The sequence below is a fragment of the Poecilia mexicana genome, unplaced genomic scaffold (genome assembly GCF_051168715.1).
Source record: "Poecilia mexicana isolate PSO_F unplaced genomic scaffold, ASM5116871v1 scaffold_5, whole genome shotgun sequence".
NCBI classification, from domain to species: domain Eukaryota; kingdom Metazoa; phylum Chordata; class Actinopteri; order Cyprinodontiformes; family Poeciliidae; genus Poecilia; species Poecilia mexicana.
Genome location: NW_028263374.1, coordinates 15,767,764 through 15,788,454, shown reverse-complemented (window position 1 = coordinate 15,788,454; position 20,691 = coordinate 15,767,764). Strand labels below are relative to the sequence as shown.

The window sequence follows — 20,691 nt, the reverse complement described above, 5'->3', positions numbered from 1 at the left end:
AATAATAATAATAATAATAATAATAAATTTATTTGTATATTCTGTATATTTACAACTGCTATGATGATTAGTAGAGTCCTCTACGTTCTTCATTTTCTTAACTTTTTACGCTATTAATAATAAGTAGTATCTTATAAATAAATAATTAGAAGTAATGTTAAATAGAAAAATACATTTATCTACATTGTAAGACAACTGAAAGTTTCCACCCGGACAAAACAGATGTTCGTACCAAATGGTTGTGTCGCAGTGAAAGCAGTCCGGGTAAAGTGGGTTAAAGGTCCTTTAGACCGCAGTGACAGCAGGAGCCCTCCATCGGATCTCTCAGAGAAAAAGTAGAGCGGGTGAGGTGTTGTCTGGTCTTTATAATTGTCTCTCATCGTGTCCCCGTGTCTCATCTATGTCTCCCGCAGCGACATTTTGTCGTGTTTTTGACACTGTCCCTCTCTCTCTCTCTGCAGAGCGGGAAATAAAAATGGCCAAACAGCCGCAGCCGATCAGCCCAATGAAGAACTTCTTCGCTGGAGGTTTCGGTGGGGTTTGCCTGGTTGTCGCCGGTCATCCACTGGACACCATCAAAGTAAACACTGCTAAATGTTGTGTCTGTGTTTGTCACCGCTCTACTTCGGGAAACAATCAACAAAGAGCATCCGGGTTCAGCAGAGACTGACTATAAACAGAAAACAGGCTGAAGAGTTCAATGTGTTGGTGTCACGGATGCGTCTCAGTCCTGCTGCTGCAAACCTTTGACCCAGATTCAAGATGCCACGTGATTTCTGCTGCTCAGGTAGAGAGGTCACCTGAAAAGTGGGGTGTGACCAGATCAACAGCCTGAGCTGGCCAAGCCTGAAACCTCATTCAGCCTCATACATTAATTATGTGGGAGTCTGACTAGATTTAACAAAAGGCAGATTAATTCAGATTCCTGGAAGTGGATTTGATCAGAGTTTCACGACTGAATAAGTTCATCACTTAAAGTTTTTAATGTAGTTGGAAAAGTGTACAAAAAACAGTGTTTGTAGCTGATGAAGATTGTCTAAAAGTCACATATTTACAAAATGAAAAAAAGACTTGAGATGCATCGTTCAGTGGATAATCTCCTTTCTCTGGAGATTTCTGCTGATAGACACACATAAAATCTCCTTCATCTCCAAGTACAATAAACTCACCAGATACTTATTTAGGGACACCTTAACAAGGTGCATACATAAAGTTTCCTCAGCTTATCAGTTATTAGGCTATTAGAACTGCAGAAACTAAGAGATTTTGTTTTTGCAATGATATTTTTCATTTTTCTTCATGTATGAAAGAAAAATTCATTCATTTACTCATTCATTTGTGTTCTTCTTTCCTCTCAGGTGCGCCTACAAACTCAGCCTAAACCAAAACCCGGAGAGAGGCTCTTATATGCTGGAACCTTGGATTGTTTTAAAAAGACCTTAGCCAAAGAGGTTAGCATGCAGACTTATTTTCATTTACCCTTCAAAGCCCAATACAAATATATTTTTTAAATCTGATTTTTGTAATTAAACTGTTATCTAAATGCTTTTACATAACAAAAAAACATTTTTTTTCTTGAAACATCAATAAGATTTTCCAATTTGTTTGCATTGTAATTGATACATTAGGCTTTTGTAGTAATATATAGAGCAGCATATCCGCCCTCCAGTTACTCCACGCTGTGGAGTTTTTTTTTATTCTTCGAATGTATTTTTGTTAAGAAGTTTCACAAGTTTTGACATCAATAAATGATACATTTGATGTCGTAGAGTTAATCCTTTAGAGCCAGAGTTTCTCAAAAAATAACAATTTGAAACATTCCCTGGTTTGCTTTATTTTGTTTTGCTCTCTTGTATCAAATATGATACACTGAGTAATTGTGTAATTATTGTAACCAAAACCAGACATTGTACTTTTTTTTTGTTTTTTAGAATTTGACAGCGTTAATAAATTATAATAAATTAGGTGTCCTTACTCCTCATGCTGATGTTTCCTCACAGGGTGTGAAGGGACTCTATAAAGGAATGGCAGCCCCAATAATCGGCGTCACGCCCATGTTTGCCGTCTGTTTCTTTGGGTTCGGACTGGGCAAGAAGCTACAGCAGAGGACGCCTGACGATATCCTTACGTAGGTGACCGATTCACCTCAGCTGGTTGCGTTCACCCCACAGCTGGCGGCTCTTCCTCACCTTCTTCTTCTGCTCTCCTCCAGGTATCCACAGCTGTTTGCTGCTGGGATGTTATCGGGCGTTTTCACCACAGCCATCATGGCTCCTGGAGAGCGCATCAAATGTCTCCTGCAGGTCCGTTCCTGTTCCTGAAACCTGGATTCAAACCTCAAACATTAAGTGGTGTGGGCTAAAGTAAGGTTTTGTGTGAGTTTCCAGATTCAGGCATCGACAGGAGAGGTGAAGTACGCAGGGCCGATGGACTGCGTGAAGCAGCTGTACAAAGAGTCTGGGATCAGAGGAATCTACAAAGGCACAGCTCTGACCCTCATGAGAGGTTCGTCCTCACTTTGATTACTCTCTGATTTTATTTCCACATTTATAATATGAAAAGATCATGTTATAAAAACACCGGTTAATTGGGAATTGGGTCGAGCATGGCTGTAGATCTGAAACGGGGAGTGTCCAGTTTCCACGGGCGACGTTCTGTAACTTATCATTATTTATCTGCAAACACAGGCTCATTACAGCAGAGTTTCAACTTGTTTGGTAGGAGCGATGGGACAAACATTCATCTGTCAAGAAGAAACAACAGCTCTGTTTCAGTTTATAGCTTAATAATTAAAACACAACAAATCTCTGAAGCTCCTGTTCTGGATTTGAGGCTGAATCAGTAACTTATGGGCAATGGAGTCCAGCGAAACTCATCCACGCAGCTCAGGCTTCAGAAAGCTGTGATATTGTGTCAGAGTAACAATCCTCAGAGTGTAGTTTGGACTTTGGACCTCCGGAGGCCACTTATCTTTATCGCATGCTCTGAATAACACCACATTTCAACCACCTATTTGCTCCGTAGAGTTTAAAAATTCAAAATAAAATGCAACAATTAAAAAAAAACACACACGCAATTGTAACTATAAATAAAATGGATTATAAAGTCTCTGTAAACAAAATTTTCCTTCAAATTATTGGAAGTTATTGAGTTCATTTTAATTTATCATGAGATGAATTTGTTTATTGATTATTGCGACAGGTTTGGTTGTTTGCATATGTTCCAGATGTTTGATTTAATACAGATTCACCCAGTTAAACTCAGGATTATTTTATTGAAAAAGTGAAAATTTACTCGGTGACAAACTTGGTTGAAAATTATAACATCACATAAGACCAATAAATAAGATTTTTAAAATATAAATAGTATTTTTCAGAGGAAGACTGCAGCCTTAATGAAATAAATGCTTAAAATACATTTCTGTGTGTGAAGAATTTAACTCTTTGAACTGATTTACTCAAACTGCCTTTCTGAGGATATTCAGATTTATTGAAATGCTTCTAGTGTCACTATTATGTCATAAATAATTTGCTTTTAAAGCATTGTTTTGACCATAAGGTGATTGGAAAATCATATCAAGGTGTTTTAGTGTTATGTTAATCTTTTTTATTTTATTTCCCAGATGTCCCAGCGAGCGGCATGTACTTCATGTCCTACGAGTGGCTGAAGAACCTCCTCACACCTGCAGGAAAAAGGTGAGGACTTCCTCTTCCTCCTCCGCTTCCTCACAGGAAGTTCTCCGAGCAGAAAGACGAGCTGTCTTCTCTCCGCAGCCACAACGAGCTCAGCATCCCCAGCGTTCTGTTCGCTGGAGGGATGGCCGGGATCTTCAACTGGGCCGTGGCGATCCCGCCCGACGTCCTCAAGTCTCGCTTCCAAACAGGTTTTCTTCTCCAAACGTTACAGTCAGACGTTCTTCTCTTTCGAGAACGTTGTCCTGTGTGCTCACGTCCACATCAGTATCATATGTAATATAATAACATTGAATTTTCTATTACACTTTTTTTTGCTTCTTAAAAAATTATGCAGAATTCACATTTTGCGTGTTTTTATTCATCCATTTGGGTCTCAGCTGCTTCTAAAAGCAGACCAGGTGCTTAAAAAAAACCAACAAAACATCTAGCTGTTTTCTAGTTGATGTTTTTTACTGTCTGCTGTTTCAAAACCTTCCCGATTGAGAAGTCGTAATCGATGGACGCTGCTCCGTTACCTGGCAAGCCCGGCCCGTGTTTGATTTGCTGGTTGGACAGCAGTCCTACTCTCTGGAAAACTAGAGAATTAGATTATGGAAAATATGGAACATGGAAACAGAGTGAGGGGATTTGTTTTCTCAGATTATTCAAGTATCCAGAATAATCTGGATTATTCAGGTATCCAGGTGCTTAATGTTGCTTCTATTCATCCACTTAGACTCAGTTTATTTTTGTTTTAGGTCGGATACAATTATCAAAATTATTCCTATTTTCTTTCGAAACATCCACATTTGTCATATTTTAGTTTACCTCATCCCTGTTGCAGAGTTATAATACTATCATGAGATTATTTATAACAGTAGTAAATTATATAAAAGTGAAATCAAACTGTCTTTTTTTTAAATATAAATTTATATTGTTTTTATTCCCAGAGTGTGGTGCTGGAAAAGTTTGAAAGTATCCCTTGAAAATGCTTGAATTTGATTTGTTGTGGGAAAAGCTGCCTCTATAATAAAACCCAGGCGTTTATTTCAGAGGAATCTCACGCCGAACCTCAACTCTCTCCCTCTTTTTCTCCCTCCATCAGCTCCTGAAGGAAAGTATCCCAACGGTTTCAGAGACGTTCTGCGGGAACTGGTCCGAGAGGAAGGCATCGGCTCGCTGTACAAAGGCTTCAACGCCGTCATGCTCAGAGCTTTCCCTGCAAACGCAGTGAGTCTCCATCCTTTGATCTTCAGCCTAATAAAGCTGTAAAAAGGCTTAAAGCAGCTGGATGAACATCTGGAGATGTAGAAGATCATGAGAAGACAAAGTCGTGGACATGCAGGCTGTCGCTTGTTGGTTGAAGATTTAACCCAGTTTGGTTTTCATATTAGTGCTGTGAAGCACAGAGAGGCTTTGATCGTCTTTATTAAGGCAGCTGCTGTACGGAAGAACATTAGAGCTGATAATCCTCAGGAGTTAATGTTATTATAGCTAAACCTGTAAAAACATGTTTCACTAGCAGGTGCTATTTGCCCATGTCGTCCTTTAAAGTAATTTTCTTTCCTCTATTAGTCGTCTACAGTGAGGAAATATTGTGTTATCATAATAATCTATGTTTGTTAAAATTATCCACCAGTACAAAGTCACTAAATCTTTTTAATCAAGGGTCATAATCTGTCATGGTTTGTTTACAGTTTGCTCATATTTTTACCTACAAAAATGATTATAAAGTTTAAAAAAAATCTTTAAATCTTTATAATCAAAGCTGCAGAAGCGTTTTACTTCCAGAGCTCGGAAATAAATTCAGGAGTGGTACGTCGTAAAAAACAAAACTTGTTATAACGAGAAACTTTCTTGTTTTAACGAGATAAAGCTTCTGAATCTGAGGCTTTGCCTCTGCAATAAAATGAGTTTATTTTTAGACATTTGTTTTTGTAGAGGTTTCTGTTTGAGCCACACTGATCCAGTGATTGTAATAAACCATCTTTGTTTAATCAACATGAGCAACAAAGTTATTGATTAATCTAATAAATATGTCACAAATCAGTGTTTTTAGGAATATTTCCCCATTTTTAATTACAGTTATTTTTGTAGTTTGATGTCTAGAGCTGTGAACATAAATTACTTTTGCCAACATTTAAGCGTTTTAAGAAAGAATTGTTTTCTACTTGAGACGTAAAAACAAGTTTAACACAAATTTCAGGGTCAGAGCTAGCCTTATTTAAGACCTATATAGAAATGCTTAGCACACTAAGCTGCTAGTATAACCACTCTGAGTAATAAAAAAATGACCAAAAAGACTATAAAATGTAACTGGATCAACAGAGAGGTCTAGAAAAATGCTTCAGTGTTCGAGACATAAAAACCTACAATTTCCTGTGTTTAACCACATTTAGACTTTATAAAGCATCACTGACATGTTGGTTGATGTTTTTTCTCATTGCTCCGAACAAACCGCGTCTTTCTTCCTCCTCCTTAGGCCTGCTTCCTGGGATTCGAGTTGGCGATGAAGTTTCTGAACTGGTTAGCTCCGAACCTGTGACGTCGCCCCGAGGGGTTTCCTCTGGGAACGCCAGGAATAATCGCTCTCTGACACAGAGGGAATCATGTGAAACGAAGAGATTTTTATCAGATTTCCAGTAAATTACTTGATTGTTTTTGTTGGTGCTGCAGAGGAACGGTTCAGACCTGCTGAGGCGTCGGCTGCCGCTTCACACACAAAAACAGAGACAGTTCGAATGTTCTCGCTCCTTTAGGTCTCTGTTGTTTTATTGTTGGTTTGTTTTTTAACTAGAAAGGGAGTGAAACGAACATGTGGTGCCTTACCTCTTCTTAGCCGCAGGTAGCAGGGGAACGTTTCAGGTGTGTCTTGGTGTCGCCTTCAGTCTGCCACACGTCTCCTTCACTCTGTCAACGCTTCACGCCGTCTGTCTAATGTGAAGGAAACTGTAATAAGAGAGAATGAATGAAAATAACATGTCGGCATGTAAAGGAACTATAAAGCAGATCCATCTTTAAGGAAACCCAGAGTGCCGCTGCTTCTTTCTACACATTTGTCTCCTTGTTTGAAGCCAGAGTAAAAAAAACAATCTCTGTCATATAAGCTTCCTAATCGGTCTTTAAAAAAGTTTTAACCTGCTTTGATGGGAATAAGATAAATAATTTTTTTAATTGGTTTTCAAAAAGGTAAAAAAAAAGAAAATTTGGGGTAATATTTAGAAAAAAAATATTTTTTAAAAAATGAACATTTGCATCACATTCTGCAGGTTTTAAAAATTTTCACTGGATTTACTTTATTTTATAAACCTGCAGCTCTAACAAGAGTTAAAATGATAAAAAGATTTTTATGGAATTATTTTTATTGAATTTTCACTACATGAAGAGACAAAATATATATTTTTAGGTGTTTTCCTGGTTATTTGTTTAAAAACTAAAAATTTTTTTAGTATAATTTTCCTAAAATATCGACAATCTTATAGAAGAAAACATGCTAATCATACTTTTTCTGTATTTTAAAATCTAAAAACTGAAATTGTAGCTTTAAAAAAAATACATTACCTACAGAAGATATTTATATAAAAACATTTTTTTAAAAAGTTTATGTAATATTTGCAGCATTAAATGAGTTTAATTTTGCAGAACTTTGAGACAACAATCAAAAATGGCTCTTTGGATTGTAAAGGTTGCAGAGTTTTATCTTAAAGCTGTAGCATGAGCAAAAATTTAAAAAGTATAAATTTTTTATAAAAGTTACAAACTCCCAATATGTTGGAAAAAGGAAAAGGTAAGAAATGAGAGAAAATCTGAAAATATCTAACTCCTCTGCCTCCTCAGTCTGCAACCATGAGGAGATTCATGGTGCTGTCAATCACCACAGGTATGCGCTGCTTAATGTGCTAATGGCAGAGAAACAACTTTCTGTAGCAGGAAAACTGTTTATCCGCTGTCATCAGTGATGATGGCGAATGTGGGAGGGTTTGAGTAACGCTTACATGAGTTGATTGAGAGCGCCAAGATCCTCCTACTGGCTCCGATTGGTTATCGTTGATAGAGTGGCAGGTTTTTGGAGCAGACAGAGCAGCTTGATTATTTTACTGCCACAACTTAATGACCGTTTTAACAAATATGTAAAAACATAAAAACGTTTTTATAAACTTAGGCACTGCAGCTTTAAATGATGGCTGTCCTCAGTGTTGATCTCCTGCCAGCTTCAGATGCGTCTCCGCTCCAACCCGGCAGATTAAAACAGTCCAACTATCTGCTCAGCGGGTCAAAGTTCTGCAGAGGCCTGATAAGGAGCCACCAGGTGAGTTGAACCAGGAAATGAACTAAACCATGTTGGACACCGACCGACTGACTCTGGACTGTCTGATTTTGAAGGTTTGATCATAAACCTCTGATTCTACTGGCTTTTTTTGTCTTTTAAGGAAATGTGCTTAACGTTTGTAAAAATGATGTGAAACAGCTTGAATTTAATTTCACTCTTTTAACTGGCTTTAGCTTTCGTTTTCGATTGCTTCCTGTGATAATTCAACACAAAAACTGTTTCAATTATTTTTATTATTCTTTTGAAAAGAAAAACATAAAATACAGAGCGAGAAGCCACTTTAGGAAGAAATAGTTTTTCCGAGTTCCTCTTAAAATAATTTTGCATTCGTTTCTTAAAATCTGGATGAGTCACATGTCTGTGTGAAGGTGGTATTAATTATGTTTTGTGTCTTAGTAATTTTTTAACCATTTTTGCCAGGCTGGAGTAAGTATGAAGCTTAAAACTTAAAATCAAGAATTAGCTGCACAAGTTGGAGTTTATCTGTGATTTTTTTTTTCTTTTATCCACTCAGGGTCAAAATATGCATAAAGACTCAAATATATACAAATATTCACATAAATATTCTAGGATGTTTTGCAACTTGTGAGTAAAGGTAGACTCAACTAAAATTAAAAAAAGCTGCAAGTATTACATTTAAGCTGCTGGATTATAATCTGAATAAATAAAACAAGTATAGTGGCAGGTTATTGAAAGCAGCATTTTGACATTTAGGAAGATTAGCCAAATTAAAATGTTTGTGTGAATGTTTCCAGTCGGCTGGTGGAAAAGTTGCTTCAGCTGCTTTATTTTCTCTCCACAGTCTGAATGAAGTTTGTCTTCATTAATTCATAGCAGTTTAAGGGATTTCAGAGGAGCAGTGGCAACGTTAAAGTATGTGATTAATCTAAAAAGAGTAATGCGTTTACATTATGCAGATTAATCGCATTACTGATTGACTCATTATCTATTTTGATTCTATCTCCTGCGGAGCGTTACCTTGGTCTTAGAGTACAAAACAAAAATACGAGTGAAAAGATGAGTGAGCAGAGTCGGACTGCTGTAATCAAATTTCACTTTAAAAAATCATCGTGATGAACATTTGGATTAAACCAAGGTAGCATGCAGCGTACTTTCTGTAACGATGAATTAGCCTTCCACCAAAGTACAACCAGTTTATAATCCATATTTCTAAATTATGTTTCAAACAAAATGAGTTATTTTCTTCCTTTCCTGAATATAAAAACTAATATTTTTGGCTTTTTTATTTTAATTTTTTTGAAAACGTACATTTTTACACCTCAAGCTTCCAAAGTTAAGCACAGCGACTAATCACAATGCTAGTGTGATTAATCAGATTTTTTAAAATAATTTGACAGCACAAAAAAAAAAAAAAAAAAAATATATATATATATATATATGTGTGTGTGTGTGTGTGTGTGTGTGTGTGTGTGTGTGTGTGTGTGTGTGTGTGTGTTACATGTATGTCTTTATTGAAGCGATGCCTCTGTATGAACTGAACATGACTCTCTGGGCTGGCCGTGGCCCCCCGTAGTCCCCCATTTGGGCCGCCACTGATCAGATTAAAGGTCAGGAAGTCTTTGTCAAAAACATGATGAAAAAGTTCCCGGATCATGATGCTGCCTCCTCCTCAAAACTTCAAAATCTTTTTCTGTCAAAATAAATCTGTCTTCCATCTTTGGAGCTAATTTCCAAATCCCAAAACGGAAAGTTTGGCTATTGGTTCATCTGTACAGATATTCTCTGTTTCTCTTTCCGGTGTCATTTATAGTTACTGGGCCGCCATCAGAACCAGAACTAAGCTCCATTGGGGTCAAGGAGGGGTCTGTGTTTTCACCCAGTTTTCGGACGTTTTTGTCCCAGCCCAGCTGAAACCGGGGATATGTTTAGAAATCTTAAAATGGCTGCTCTCTTCTGCATCCAGCCTGGGTGGAGATAAACTGATGTGAAAGCTCCAGATTGTACATCTAAACAATCCTGCTGTGTTCAAAGACAGCTTTTTTCTTTTTTTTTTTTTTCTGTTTTTGCCTTTGCAGTCAGGAGGTTAGAAAGAGTCTTGTGATTCTTTCATTATTTAGCCATTCCCTCCCGAACCCTACAAAGTGGATGTCAGGGCTGAAAGCTGGCGTAATACAACTTTATTTAAAAAAAAATAACAACTTACAGGTAAGAAAGTAGTTTTGTTTTTGACCAAAGATAAATTTTAAAATGTTTCAGCTAGAATAATATGACTAATGCTAGATTAAAATTTAGCTTTCAAAGCTAATTTAAAAGCATAATGCTATATGTTAGCTTATAAATGGCCAACAGGTGAAACCTTTTGCTACGACAAACCACTTAGGTGTCTAAAAATGCAGAAACAATTTTACTTTTCATTTTATTAATTTCTAAAACATGAACTGGTGATCTATTGACCTCTATCTGTAACTGCAGGTCATTGTCATTACTGCATCTCTAAAAATCTCTCTAAAAGCTTTTAATCCAAATACTTTATCAACAAACACAACATATCCACAGTTATTTACTTAAAACAAGATTTACCTCGGGCTGAAAAGTTACTTGCAGGTTAGTTTTGTTTTATTTCATGTGGGTGAAGATTTTTGGACTAGAAATTAGATCAAAAATAATCTAAGATTTTGTATTTTTGCAGTGAAACAAAGGACATCTGATTTACTTACAGGGTTTTCATTCAGCATCATTTGTAGTGAACACATGAGAGTATTATAAATAATTTCAGAACGACACGAATGAAGGATTTAAATATGCTGAAGGAAATCTGTGATCTCTCTAAGAAATGTTCATACTTAAACTTAAAAAAAATTACTTCATATCTAGAAATCTTAGTCTACAAAAATGCAAATGTGTTCATTTTATGTGTGACTGCTGCTGACACCTTTAAAGTTTTGAGGCGCATTAATTTTCTGTTCGATTTTATTTACTTTTATAAGTCACTCGGTGTCATTTAAGCAGTTAAAAGCGCTCCTCTTTTCCAAATCATGAAGTTCTGACACATAATCCATTGAACAGCCTTTAATTACAGGCGATGCGCGCAGCACTGGTCGATATTTGCCAGCAGGCTGTGCTAAATAAAGGAATCGATAAAGTGCATAGATTTAGAGGAGGAGGAGCCACTGGTTTCTGTGCTGATGGTTCAAACCTGCTGACATATTTCAGCAGGTTGAGCTCTGAGGAGATTAACTTCAGCTGGAAGTTTTTATTTTTTTATTTTCCCAGGTGTCGAACCAGCGCAGCCTCTGACCCGCCGCTGCAATCATGAGTAATGTGGAGATCCCGGCCGGCCTGAAGGAGCTGCTGCAGGGCTACACGGTGGAGGTGCTGCGCCGCAGGCCTCCCAACCTGGTGGAGTTCGCCGTGCAGCATTTCACACGACTCCTGGAGAACCAAAAGAACGAGCAGCAAGCCAGGAAGAGCAGCAGCAAGCCCGCCGCCAAGGAGGTCACGTTTGAGACGGCGTCAAACAAATCTAACGAGAACGACGAAGAGGAGGAGGTGAAGGAGGCTCCCAGTGAGTGCCCCACCATCGCTTAGCAGGCGCTGTGGTTGTGTGGAATAGTCAAAGTTTGCTTCATTAACCTCTTGCCCTCTCTTCAGAGGCCAGGACTGGGAGAAGTCGCAGAGTCGCAGGTCAGTGAACAGCAGCAAATGTATCAACTTTAATAACCATTCCCAGGCCTGTTACCATAGCAACTTCACCTGGGCGATAAATTGTCCCAGAACTTATTGCGATAAACAATAACATTGTTTTGAGACCATTTTCAAGTCATATACTAGTAATAATGGCATAAAAATGCAGGAACACATTCTCAATTATCAATAAACTTTAAATTCTAATGAACATTTAACCACTGAAACAGATAATCAACAAATATAATGAGTCATGAAGTCTCTGTAAACAAAATTCTCTATCAAAAAAGGTTTAGTTGAGACCAAAACACCAGACTGAGGACGTTTATCAATCAGTTGTTGGTAAAAAAAAAAAAAAAAAAAAAAGAGAGAGAGAGAGAAAAGATAAAAACGATAAATCAAGCAAATTAAACTTTTCATTTATTATGCGATTAATTGATTTATTGTTTATTATGATAGGGCAACCGTCCCAGAATTCATGTTTGTGCTTTAATTGGGGCCTGCCCATGGAATGCGTGGCAGGAATCTATTGTTATCACCTATTGTTATCTATCACCCTTAATGCGGCTCAAACTGCTATGTGTACCCCAACAAAAGTGGTATCAAAACATTCGTCTTGATACCGAGAAGTGCGCTATTATTTTTAGTGGGATTCTGAGTTAAAATGGCAACATAAATTGCAAAAAACGACAAAATCCCATTTAAGTCAATGGAGGCTCCGCTCTGACTCATTACCGTAGCATTACCATATCATGTTAATTACCATAGCAACGGAGCACATGGCTCCAACTCTGAGCCATAATAGCCTGAGCTGCAGGCTATTATGGTCTGTCTCGCAGCTCACCGACTCAGATGCAGCAGCCGTTGCTGCGGCCCGAACCGCTGTCTGAGAGGGACACAGCCTCTCAGACAAATGCCAGAATTACTTTAAAATGTTTGAGCTCAGGTCTAGCAATGCATTGGCTGCAGTTGTTAATTACCATAGCTACGGAGCCCAGACAGAGGCAGTGAGTAGTCTCATAAACAAGGGCAGAGAGAGGCCTTGCAATGCATTGTGGGAAAAATACATATTTCCTGGGACTATTCATATTTTGCTAACATAAATTTATTATTTCTCAGGATTTTTGAGAGTGAATTAAAATCCTTAGTATGAAGATTGAAATTTTTCTAGAAAAAAACAATTATCCACTGTTTTTAGTTTTCTTTATTTCGCACTGTGATCCAGAACCACATGTGTGAAGCTTATAGTCGTCAGTCTCGGACTGAATTTCACTGGGCATGAGGTTCAGCCAATGAACCAGGTCAGCCACCAGTGAACAGGCATGAGCTTCAGCCACTTCACTGTGACAGTGGACCAGGTCAAGCATGTCAATACTGCATGGATGTGCTCCTGGTTCCTACCAGGGGTGAGTCCAGCTGCACAAATTTGCTGGCTGGCAGATGTCAGATCGTTGGATCCAAACTGATGGGCATGTTTTGGGCAGGCCCCAGTTAAATTTCTTCAGGAATTTAATATGTTTAATATGACTCTACACTGATACTGCACAGCAGACCAGTGGAGGTTGTTAAAGCTCAGTCTCACACAGTTTTCAGTCCAAATACCCAACAGGAGACTGACAGTTGTCCTCTGGAGGTGATGGAGGTCTTTTTTGTCTTCTTGATCCTCCAGATCTTCTCGATCAATTTCATTGGCTGGTTTTGTAGGAGGGACATCATCTGGTCCAGGGGAGGACAGGTTTGAAGAGTTGAGGTCAGAGGTCAGATGCATCGCGCGAGGCTCAGACAGAGGGAAAGAGAAAAAGGAAATAGAAATCGATTAGGGTTTGTTTTGTCATTTTCCTTGTTGTTTTCTGTACATATACATTTATATTTATGAATCCTATTTTAACCTTTTACGTGATCATATAGTTTTAGTCATTTTATGGCTCCTGTTTGTGGAAATGTTTGTCAGAGAAACCTGAGGCTAATTGTTGTATAGATCTATACTGATCTATGTGGATAGATAGATATCATCCATCTATCTATACTGAAACACATCTATGTGTCTCAGTTAAATATTTCGGTAAAACTTTGTAAAACACACATACACTAGTTTTTTTCTTTTTTTTTCATTTCTCAAGGGGAAAATGGAGATCCAAAGTAACTTACCTTTTAATTAAAAAATAGTTACCCCATAAACCTAATAAGGCGTTTTGCCAACACTGATAATACATGGTCAGTTATTTTTTTAAATTGTTATAGAGACATTTTGGCAGGCTCTTATTTTATAGTATTGTTTTAATCTAGTTCATTTTTTTACTCTGCTGATGTAAGGGCAGTTTTCAGATTTTGTTTTGAAGTAAATTTAAATTTTCCATGGATTTTTCCCAAGTTTTTCCTTTTAAATTAAACACAGCGATTTGAGCCATGCAGCAGTTTCTGTGATATTGACTCTCATTCAAATTGCATTTTTTTAATACATTATAATTTGACTTTAGATGTTTTCTGTTCTCTGGTGTTGAAACCCCTTAAAATGTCTCTTTGCTTTGTGTTAGTAGGGAAAATGTGCAACAAAAAAAAGAAGAAAAGATGATTTGCACCAGATTTAGCCTAATCTTATTTCCATTTCACAACATCATCTTCCACTAAATTACAACATTACGTCCTGTAAATGTGCCAGTTTGCATAGATGGGATAGAAAACAGACCTTTGAATAACTTTGTATGACTTATTAAAGTTAAATTGCCAAAACTGGCAAGAAATGGGTTTTAAAATAATAAAAACGATTAAACAGCTGATTTGTATCGAGAGGACTGAAGATGGAAAAGGCGTTTATTTTAAGAAATAGGTTTATAAATGTTGACTCTTTGAGAAATCTTTAAAGAATATTTCTTGTATATTTTCAAACCTGATAGAGAAATTTAGTTGAAAATGACAAAAAATAAAAATTAATCTGAATCAATGTCGCTGCCGATTTCTTACATTTCTTAAATTACATCCTCCACATTAAAATTGCACATGTGGGTGAAAAAATAACCCTTTTTGTGGTGGTGGGGACTAAAACAGGAGCATTTAAATGGTTAGAAAATTAATTTCTTAGTCGACGTTTTACACTTACAGCATTTTAGGGTCACCATATGAGGAAACTGCTTCTCCAGAGTTTCTCCTAATTGTTTGACGCCAGTGATCAGTAGACAGGCTGCATTAACAAAATACGTGTTTATTTTTTATGACAGTCTTAAAAAAAACTTTTTTTTGTGAATCCGTGGGACTTATGAGGACAAAACGTCAAAACAAGCATGTCTGTTCCTCTGCAGTTTGTGCAGAAGCTTATGACCCTGATGACGATGCGGACGACAACACTGAGCCTCAGGTCGTGCATCCCAAAACAGAAGCGCAGCGCCAACGGCTTCAGGACGCGTGCAAGGACATCCTGCTGTTCAAGACCCTGGAGAAGGTAAAGATAAAAGCAAACTGAGATCAGCGTTCGCTTCTATATCGCAGATGACTCAGAGAGGATTTGATTAAAGGTCAAACAAGCCGAGGCAACACCCATGTGACGTTTACTCCTAAACATAACAGAGCCAGGTGTTACTAAATCACTGTTACGGCTTAAAAAGTCTTTTAGAGTCTCGTTTCATGTCGTTGGGAAAGAGTAAGGAGGATTGTGAAGATCTGTTCAATCAGCAGCAAACATCTTAAAGATCTCTGGCTGTTCAGACGTGATTTGCTTCATTTTTAAACCACAGGGTGTGAATGTGGCTTACTGTATGATCTGGGCTTTCTGTAAAACACAGTGGTGGTGAAATCATAGTTTTTCCTTCCTCTCAACTCACTCGCTGTTTTTATTAACACTTTAGAAGTTACCATCAGTCTTTATCCTGCTTGTGTGTCTATTTTTGAGACCTTGTGTTGTTGTAGACTCCTCGCATTTTAGCATTTAAGAGAGACACACCATCTTAGATAAGACTTGGCAATAAAAATTGCAGGGGAAAAAATTAATCATTTGCTTGTTGTCCATCAGGAGCAATTCTCTGAGGTCCTGGACGCCATGTTTGAGGTTTTGGTCAAACCTCAGGACCACATCATCGACCAGGGAGACGACGGCGATAATTTCTACGTCATAGACAAGTGAGTGAGAGGTTTTAAAATATGTACATTTGACATGCATAAGGCTGTGGTTGCCAGGTTTACGGCCACTGAAGACAGAACAAAATTCAGACTTTAATCTCAGAATTGTCCTTTTTTTTTCTCAGAATCAGAGTTTTTTTTAAAAAATGTTTATGCACTATTAGGCAGATTTAGTCTTACAACTCAGATTTACCAATCACTGCACCTTTACAAATCCTACAAGAAGGAAGAAACAGTCATGTGATTATTTTCAAAATATTACGAACACCATAATTGACCTACACCTAAGAATGTTGACATGGATGGACACAGAATTAGAAGTCAGAACTCTGAGGAAAAAAATAGATTTCTGAGAAAAATCTGAATTCTGAGCACAAAGTCAAAATTTTGAAAAAGAAATTTTTGAATCAAAATTCTGAGAAAAAAAAACTAAATTTTGAGAATAAAAGATCTAATTTCTGAGAAAAAAAATCTAAATTTTGAGAGAAATAATTTCAAAATTCTGTGAAAAAAAGTCAGAATTTAATTGAAGATTTTTTTTGGTGGCACTAATCCCCCTCCGTACTTCTTTCTTCTCTTTCCAGAGGCGTGTACGATATCTTCGTGGCGAAGGACGGCGTGAACGTGTGTGTGGGAAAGTACAACAACAAGGGCAGCTTTGGGGAGCTGGCCCTCATGTACAACACGCCGCGAGCCGCCACCATCGTAGCGACAGAGGAGGGCGCTCTGTGGGGCCTGGTGAGTGAACCACGCCGCCTCTGACGGAGGCACCTGATGCTCCGTTACACCTGAGGCTGTTTCTGACCCGACAGGATCGAGCCACGTTTCACAGGCTGATTGTGAAGAACAACGCCAAGAAGAGGAGGACGTACGAGGCCTTCATCGAGTGTGTGCCTCTCCTGAACTGCCTCGAGGTTTGTCGCTAGCAAACAGTCTCCTCACAAAGATGCATCAACAAATAAATGACGTCCTTCTCCTTCACTTCAGCTCTCTGAGAGGATGAAGATTGTTGATGTTTTAGGAGTGCGAACGTTCAGCGATGGAGATCGCATCATAGCACAGGTGCAAAAAAACATTTTACTTTGGTCTGGTTTTGTATCGTAAATATTACACTTGAAACAAGACAAAACTAACTTACAAGTAGGTTTTCTGCATGATCTGGGTAGGCGATTGTTTTAAGTCAATAGTTCCTTAATATTGAGAAAGTTCTAGATCCACTAGCAGATTATTTCACTGATATCAAGGGGAAAATCTCTTGTCGTCAGTGAAATAATCTGTCAGTGAAGTTGGCACTTTTTCATCACTACTAAGGAGTTACTGACTTAGAACAAACTCCAATATCTTGCAGAAAAGTTACCTTTAAGGCAATTTTGTCTTTTTTCAAGTGTACTGACATATTTGCAGTACAAAACTAGACCAAGAAGTTTGGTGAGATATTGTGTTTTAAATCTGTGTCAATATTTTAAATACCTTTATGACAGAGTTTCCTCCTTTGTTGCAGGGCGACAAAGCTGACTGTTTCTACATTGTGGAATCAGGGGAGGTGAAGATACTGATCAAAACCAAAGTAACTACATTTACCATATTTATCTTCGGTCTGTTTTGAGGACAAGCAGTTCTGCAGCCTGACGTGTTTCTGTGTTTGCTGCAGACGAAGGCGGGGAAGCAGGACAACACAGAGGTGGAAGTGGCTCGTTGCTCCAGGGGGCAATACTTTGGAGAGCTGGCGCTGGTCACCAACAAACCCCGCGCAGCGTCCGTCTACGCTGTGGGAGAAACTAAATGTTTAGGTTTGTTAAACACCAAACATCTACCGTATTTTCCAGACTACAGAGCGCACCTCACCATAAGCCGCACACAGAAAGTTAAAAACAAAACTGGAAGCGTACATATATAAGCCGCACTGGGCTGTAAGCCACTGGTATCTCCGCGGCTCTTGTTAATAAATCTGCTCTTAAGGACGCAGGCCTGCGTCTCCAACGCCGAATCATGGATTCGTTCATGCCGAGCGCGCGGCTCTAGATCTGTACCGCTAGAATGATAAACCTTCAACTTAAAAGCTGCATCATATGAACTTCTTCATGTGGTTTCCATGATGAGAGGGTATGAGATTGAAAACATTTCTCCGTCGTGCCTTGCTGCTAGCATGTGCTTGTTCTAAATGAAAATTAGCATGTTCTTCTTTGATTTCCAATTTTGACTTCCAATGATTCACTTCCTGCTAAAGCGCCCCCTGGTGGTTGAAGAAAAATCTACAGAAAAGCCTCACCAGGCTATTCCTCTGCAGAAACGGGAGAGCTGGTCTTAGTTGATAGAAAGAGCTAAAAACAGAGCAACTCTGGAAGAAAACCTGCAACAAAAGATACTTGAGACTTTAGATGGCATGTTAGAATGGTCCAGTCAAAGTCCAGACCCACATCTAATTCAGAATCTGAGCCAAGACTACAAAATATATCTTTACAGACTCTCATCATTCAATCTGTTTTAGGATGAGCAACAATTATAGAAATGCTCTAGTAGAAACATAACCAAAAGAAAAAAAAAAGAGTTTTATCTGTAAAACATTTTTATACTACTTTGTGTTGGTTTATCACATATAATCCCATTAATGTGAACATTTTCAAGACTGTTCTAATCAAACCAGGGATTATTTTTGTGTTTGCATTTGATTTTAAACAGCGACCCTTTCAGCTTGTCACAGAGCAAACGTTGTAGGCTGAATGTCATCCATAAAACTGGGAGGGGGAAACACGTTATACTGTCCTACAAATCAATCTGTCTCATCAAGGTCAAAATCTAGAACAGATTTTGACCGTCCGTCCATCCATCCGGGCAGAACGCTCTCAGCGCCACGCCAGGCGTAGTCATGTCACAAGGCGTGTTAAAAATAAAACATTTCAATCACAGAAACAGAGAAATGTTTTCACTTGGATTCTCCTGTTTTCTCTAAATAAAACCAGACTGAGAGGTTTTATGATCATGTCTTTCTGTTGCTTGTTTTATAATAGGCCAATAAATATCACATAAACATTTTCAGTTGGGTAGTAACCAGTTACATTTACTAGAGTGACTTTTTTATAAAGATGTACTTTTATGAGTATTTTTACTACGCTGTTTTTTTTTATTTTACTTGAGTAATTTATTATGAAGTATCTCTACTCTGACTCAAGTATCTCAACTTCACTTGAGTAAAATTTCTACCCACTGAATGAAGAACAAACATGTTTTAAATAAGTCAACAGATAAAGACACACACACCTGCAGTTTCTGTTCAATTTTTATAAGCTTTTTATTGAAAGAATCTAATTTGGAAACATTTTATTTTTCCTGATTTTGTCATTTTGTGTTGCTTATATGAATTATTGTCATTTTTGTCATTAAAATGCCAAAATTTCCATTTAACTTTATATTCCTGTTAAGTCTTATGTAATTTTTTATTATTAAATTATTGATAATTTCATCAGCTACTCAGTACTTGAACAGATTTTTTACCAAATGCTTTTTTTTTTTTACTCTTAATTTAGTAATGTCTTGGAAAGCTACTTTTTATTTTTACCTTATTAAAACATGTTAAAGTAGTGATGCTCTTACTGAAGTACAATTTTTGGCCACTCTCCCCACCTCTGAGGTGGATTCAATTACATTTACTCGAGTAACTTTTCTGTAAAAATTTACTTTTAGGAGTATTTCTCCTAAAAGTACTTTTCACCTTTACTTGAGTGATTTTGGTCGTTAAAATGCCAACTGAAATTGTCTTTCAGTGATTGACGTCCAGGCGTTTGAGCGCCTGCTGGGTCCCTGCATGGACATCATGAAGAGGAACATCTCCCAGTACGAGGACCAGCTGGTGGCGCTGTTCGGCTCCAGTGATGATTTGAAGCGCTAGGACTGGACCCGAACCAGCGAGTGAACGCTAGCATGATGTAGCCGCTTTCTGATCCCTCTGAGGCGCATTTAGTGCACAAACTGTTCCCCTTTTTAACTTTATACCGACACACAAAGCAAAACGCTCTTTCTGTGTGTGCGAATCCGTTAAGATAATGTTTTACCGAGGTCCTCCGTCGAAATAAAACATGGTATGAAAGGCAATGATATGAGGCTGGGCTTTATTTAAAAATATTTACTCTTGAATTCGATCAGCCTTTGAAACAAATATTTAAACAAGTTTTTTGGGGGATATTCTTCATGGCACTTTCCATAAAAATATAGTCATCTCGGTTGTTTAGTTAATTTTTTTTTTCAAAACTTTCCTGCTTTGAAAATCAGTTGTTCAATATGTAGGACTATTTGCTACGTTTTCTAATGTTTATATTTAATCGTAGGTCGCCCGTCAGAACCAGGAAAACCAAAACAAGATGAAAATGTTAAATTCTGAGGAGCAATTTAGCATTTAACGTTTTTTAGAAACTTTTAGAAAATTCATGTTTAATTTGCTTGTTTCCCCATAAACATCCAGCCTTGAAACATTAACAAAAGCAAATAATTTTTAACACTGTAGGAAATCCTTTACGCCAGCGTTTGTCAAAATGGGGGTAGCGGCCCACTGGGGGCCGCCAGAAGGCGCTATAGGGGCCTCAGGAAGTTGGAGAGATGAGTTAAAAAAAAAAAAAAGAATTAAAAAAATATAATCTTATTTTTGTTTCCTGTTTTTTTTTTTTTCTTATATTTTTTAAAATAAAGTTAAATTGCATTTAAATGTTATTTTTGATTCTCATTGATTGGATGCCAGTGAAACTGATGAAGCTGCTTTGCTCCTTAAGATTGTTTAGCAAGCAAGAAATGGAAAAGTTTCTGACAAGACCAAAGAAAAAAAACACCCATAGGAACTGTGTGAATAAAATAAACTTTGATGGGATTAATAGAAAATATTGTATTTTTGTATATAATCAAGAGGGGATGAAGAAATTATATTACCATTGTAATAAAGTCATA

General features: G+C 37.6%; 2 protein-coding genes across 2 annotated transcripts; both read left to right on the top strand.

Annotated features, from left to right (window-relative positions):
* Positions 1 to 218: 218 nt before the first annotated feature.
* Positions 219 to 6,700, top strand: slc25a20 (solute carrier family 25 member 20). Its single transcript, XM_015006713.2, has 10 exons — positions 219 to 344; positions 462 to 580; positions 1,359 to 1,451; positions 2,001 to 2,128; positions 2,213 to 2,303; positions 2,388 to 2,505; positions 3,623 to 3,695; positions 3,774 to 3,883; positions 4,780 to 4,904; positions 6,157 to 6,700. The coding sequence occupies exons 2-10, from the start codon at positions 476 to 478 to the stop codon at positions 6,217 to 6,219; spliced, it is 906 nt and encodes a 301-aa protein (XP_014862199.1). The 5' UTR covers positions 219 to 344; positions 462 to 475; the 3' UTR covers positions 6,220 to 6,700.
* Positions 6,701 to 7,960: 1,260 nt separating this feature from the next.
* LOC106929629 (cAMP-dependent protein kinase type II-alpha regulatory subunit-like) lies at positions 7,961 to 20,392 on the top strand. Its single transcript, XM_015006695.2, has 11 exons — positions 7,961 to 8,057; positions 11,239 to 11,530; positions 11,617 to 11,649; positions 14,946 to 15,085; positions 15,653 to 15,759; positions 16,344 to 16,497; positions 16,572 to 16,673; positions 16,747 to 16,821; positions 17,261 to 17,326; positions 17,411 to 17,549; positions 19,521 to 20,392. Exons 2-11 carry the CDS (start codon positions 11,278 to 11,280, stop codon positions 19,643 to 19,645), a joined length of 1,194 nt encoding a protein of 397 aa, XP_014862181.2. The 5' UTR covers positions 7,961 to 8,057; positions 11,239 to 11,277; the 3' UTR covers positions 19,646 to 20,392.
* Positions 20,393 to 20,691: the final 299 nt, after the last annotated feature.

Coding starts and splice junctions, on each gene's coding strand:
- slc25a20 (XM_015006713.2), top strand. CDS start 476: ATGGCCAAACAGCCGCAGCCGATCAGCCCAATGAAGAACTTCTTCGCT. Junction 2,304..2,387: donor GCATCAAATGTCTCCTGCAG/GTCCGTTCCTGT, acceptor GTGAGTTTCCAG/ATTCAGGCATCGACAGGAGA. Junction 2,506..3,622: donor AGCTCTGACCCTCATGAGAG/GTTCGTCCTCAC, acceptor TTTATTTCCCAG/ATGTCCCAGCGAGCGGCATG.
- LOC106929629 (XM_015006695.2), top strand. CDS start 11,278: ATGAGTAATGTGGAGATCCCGGCCGGCCTGAAGGAGCTGCTGCAGGGC. Junction 11,650..14,945: donor GAGAAGTCGCAGAGTCGCAG/GTCAGTGAACAG, acceptor GTTCCTCTGCAG/TTTGTGCAGAAGCTTATGAC. Junction 15,760..16,343: donor AATTTCTACGTCATAGACAA/GTGAGTGAGAGG, acceptor TTCTCTTTCCAG/AGGCGTGTACGATATCTTCG.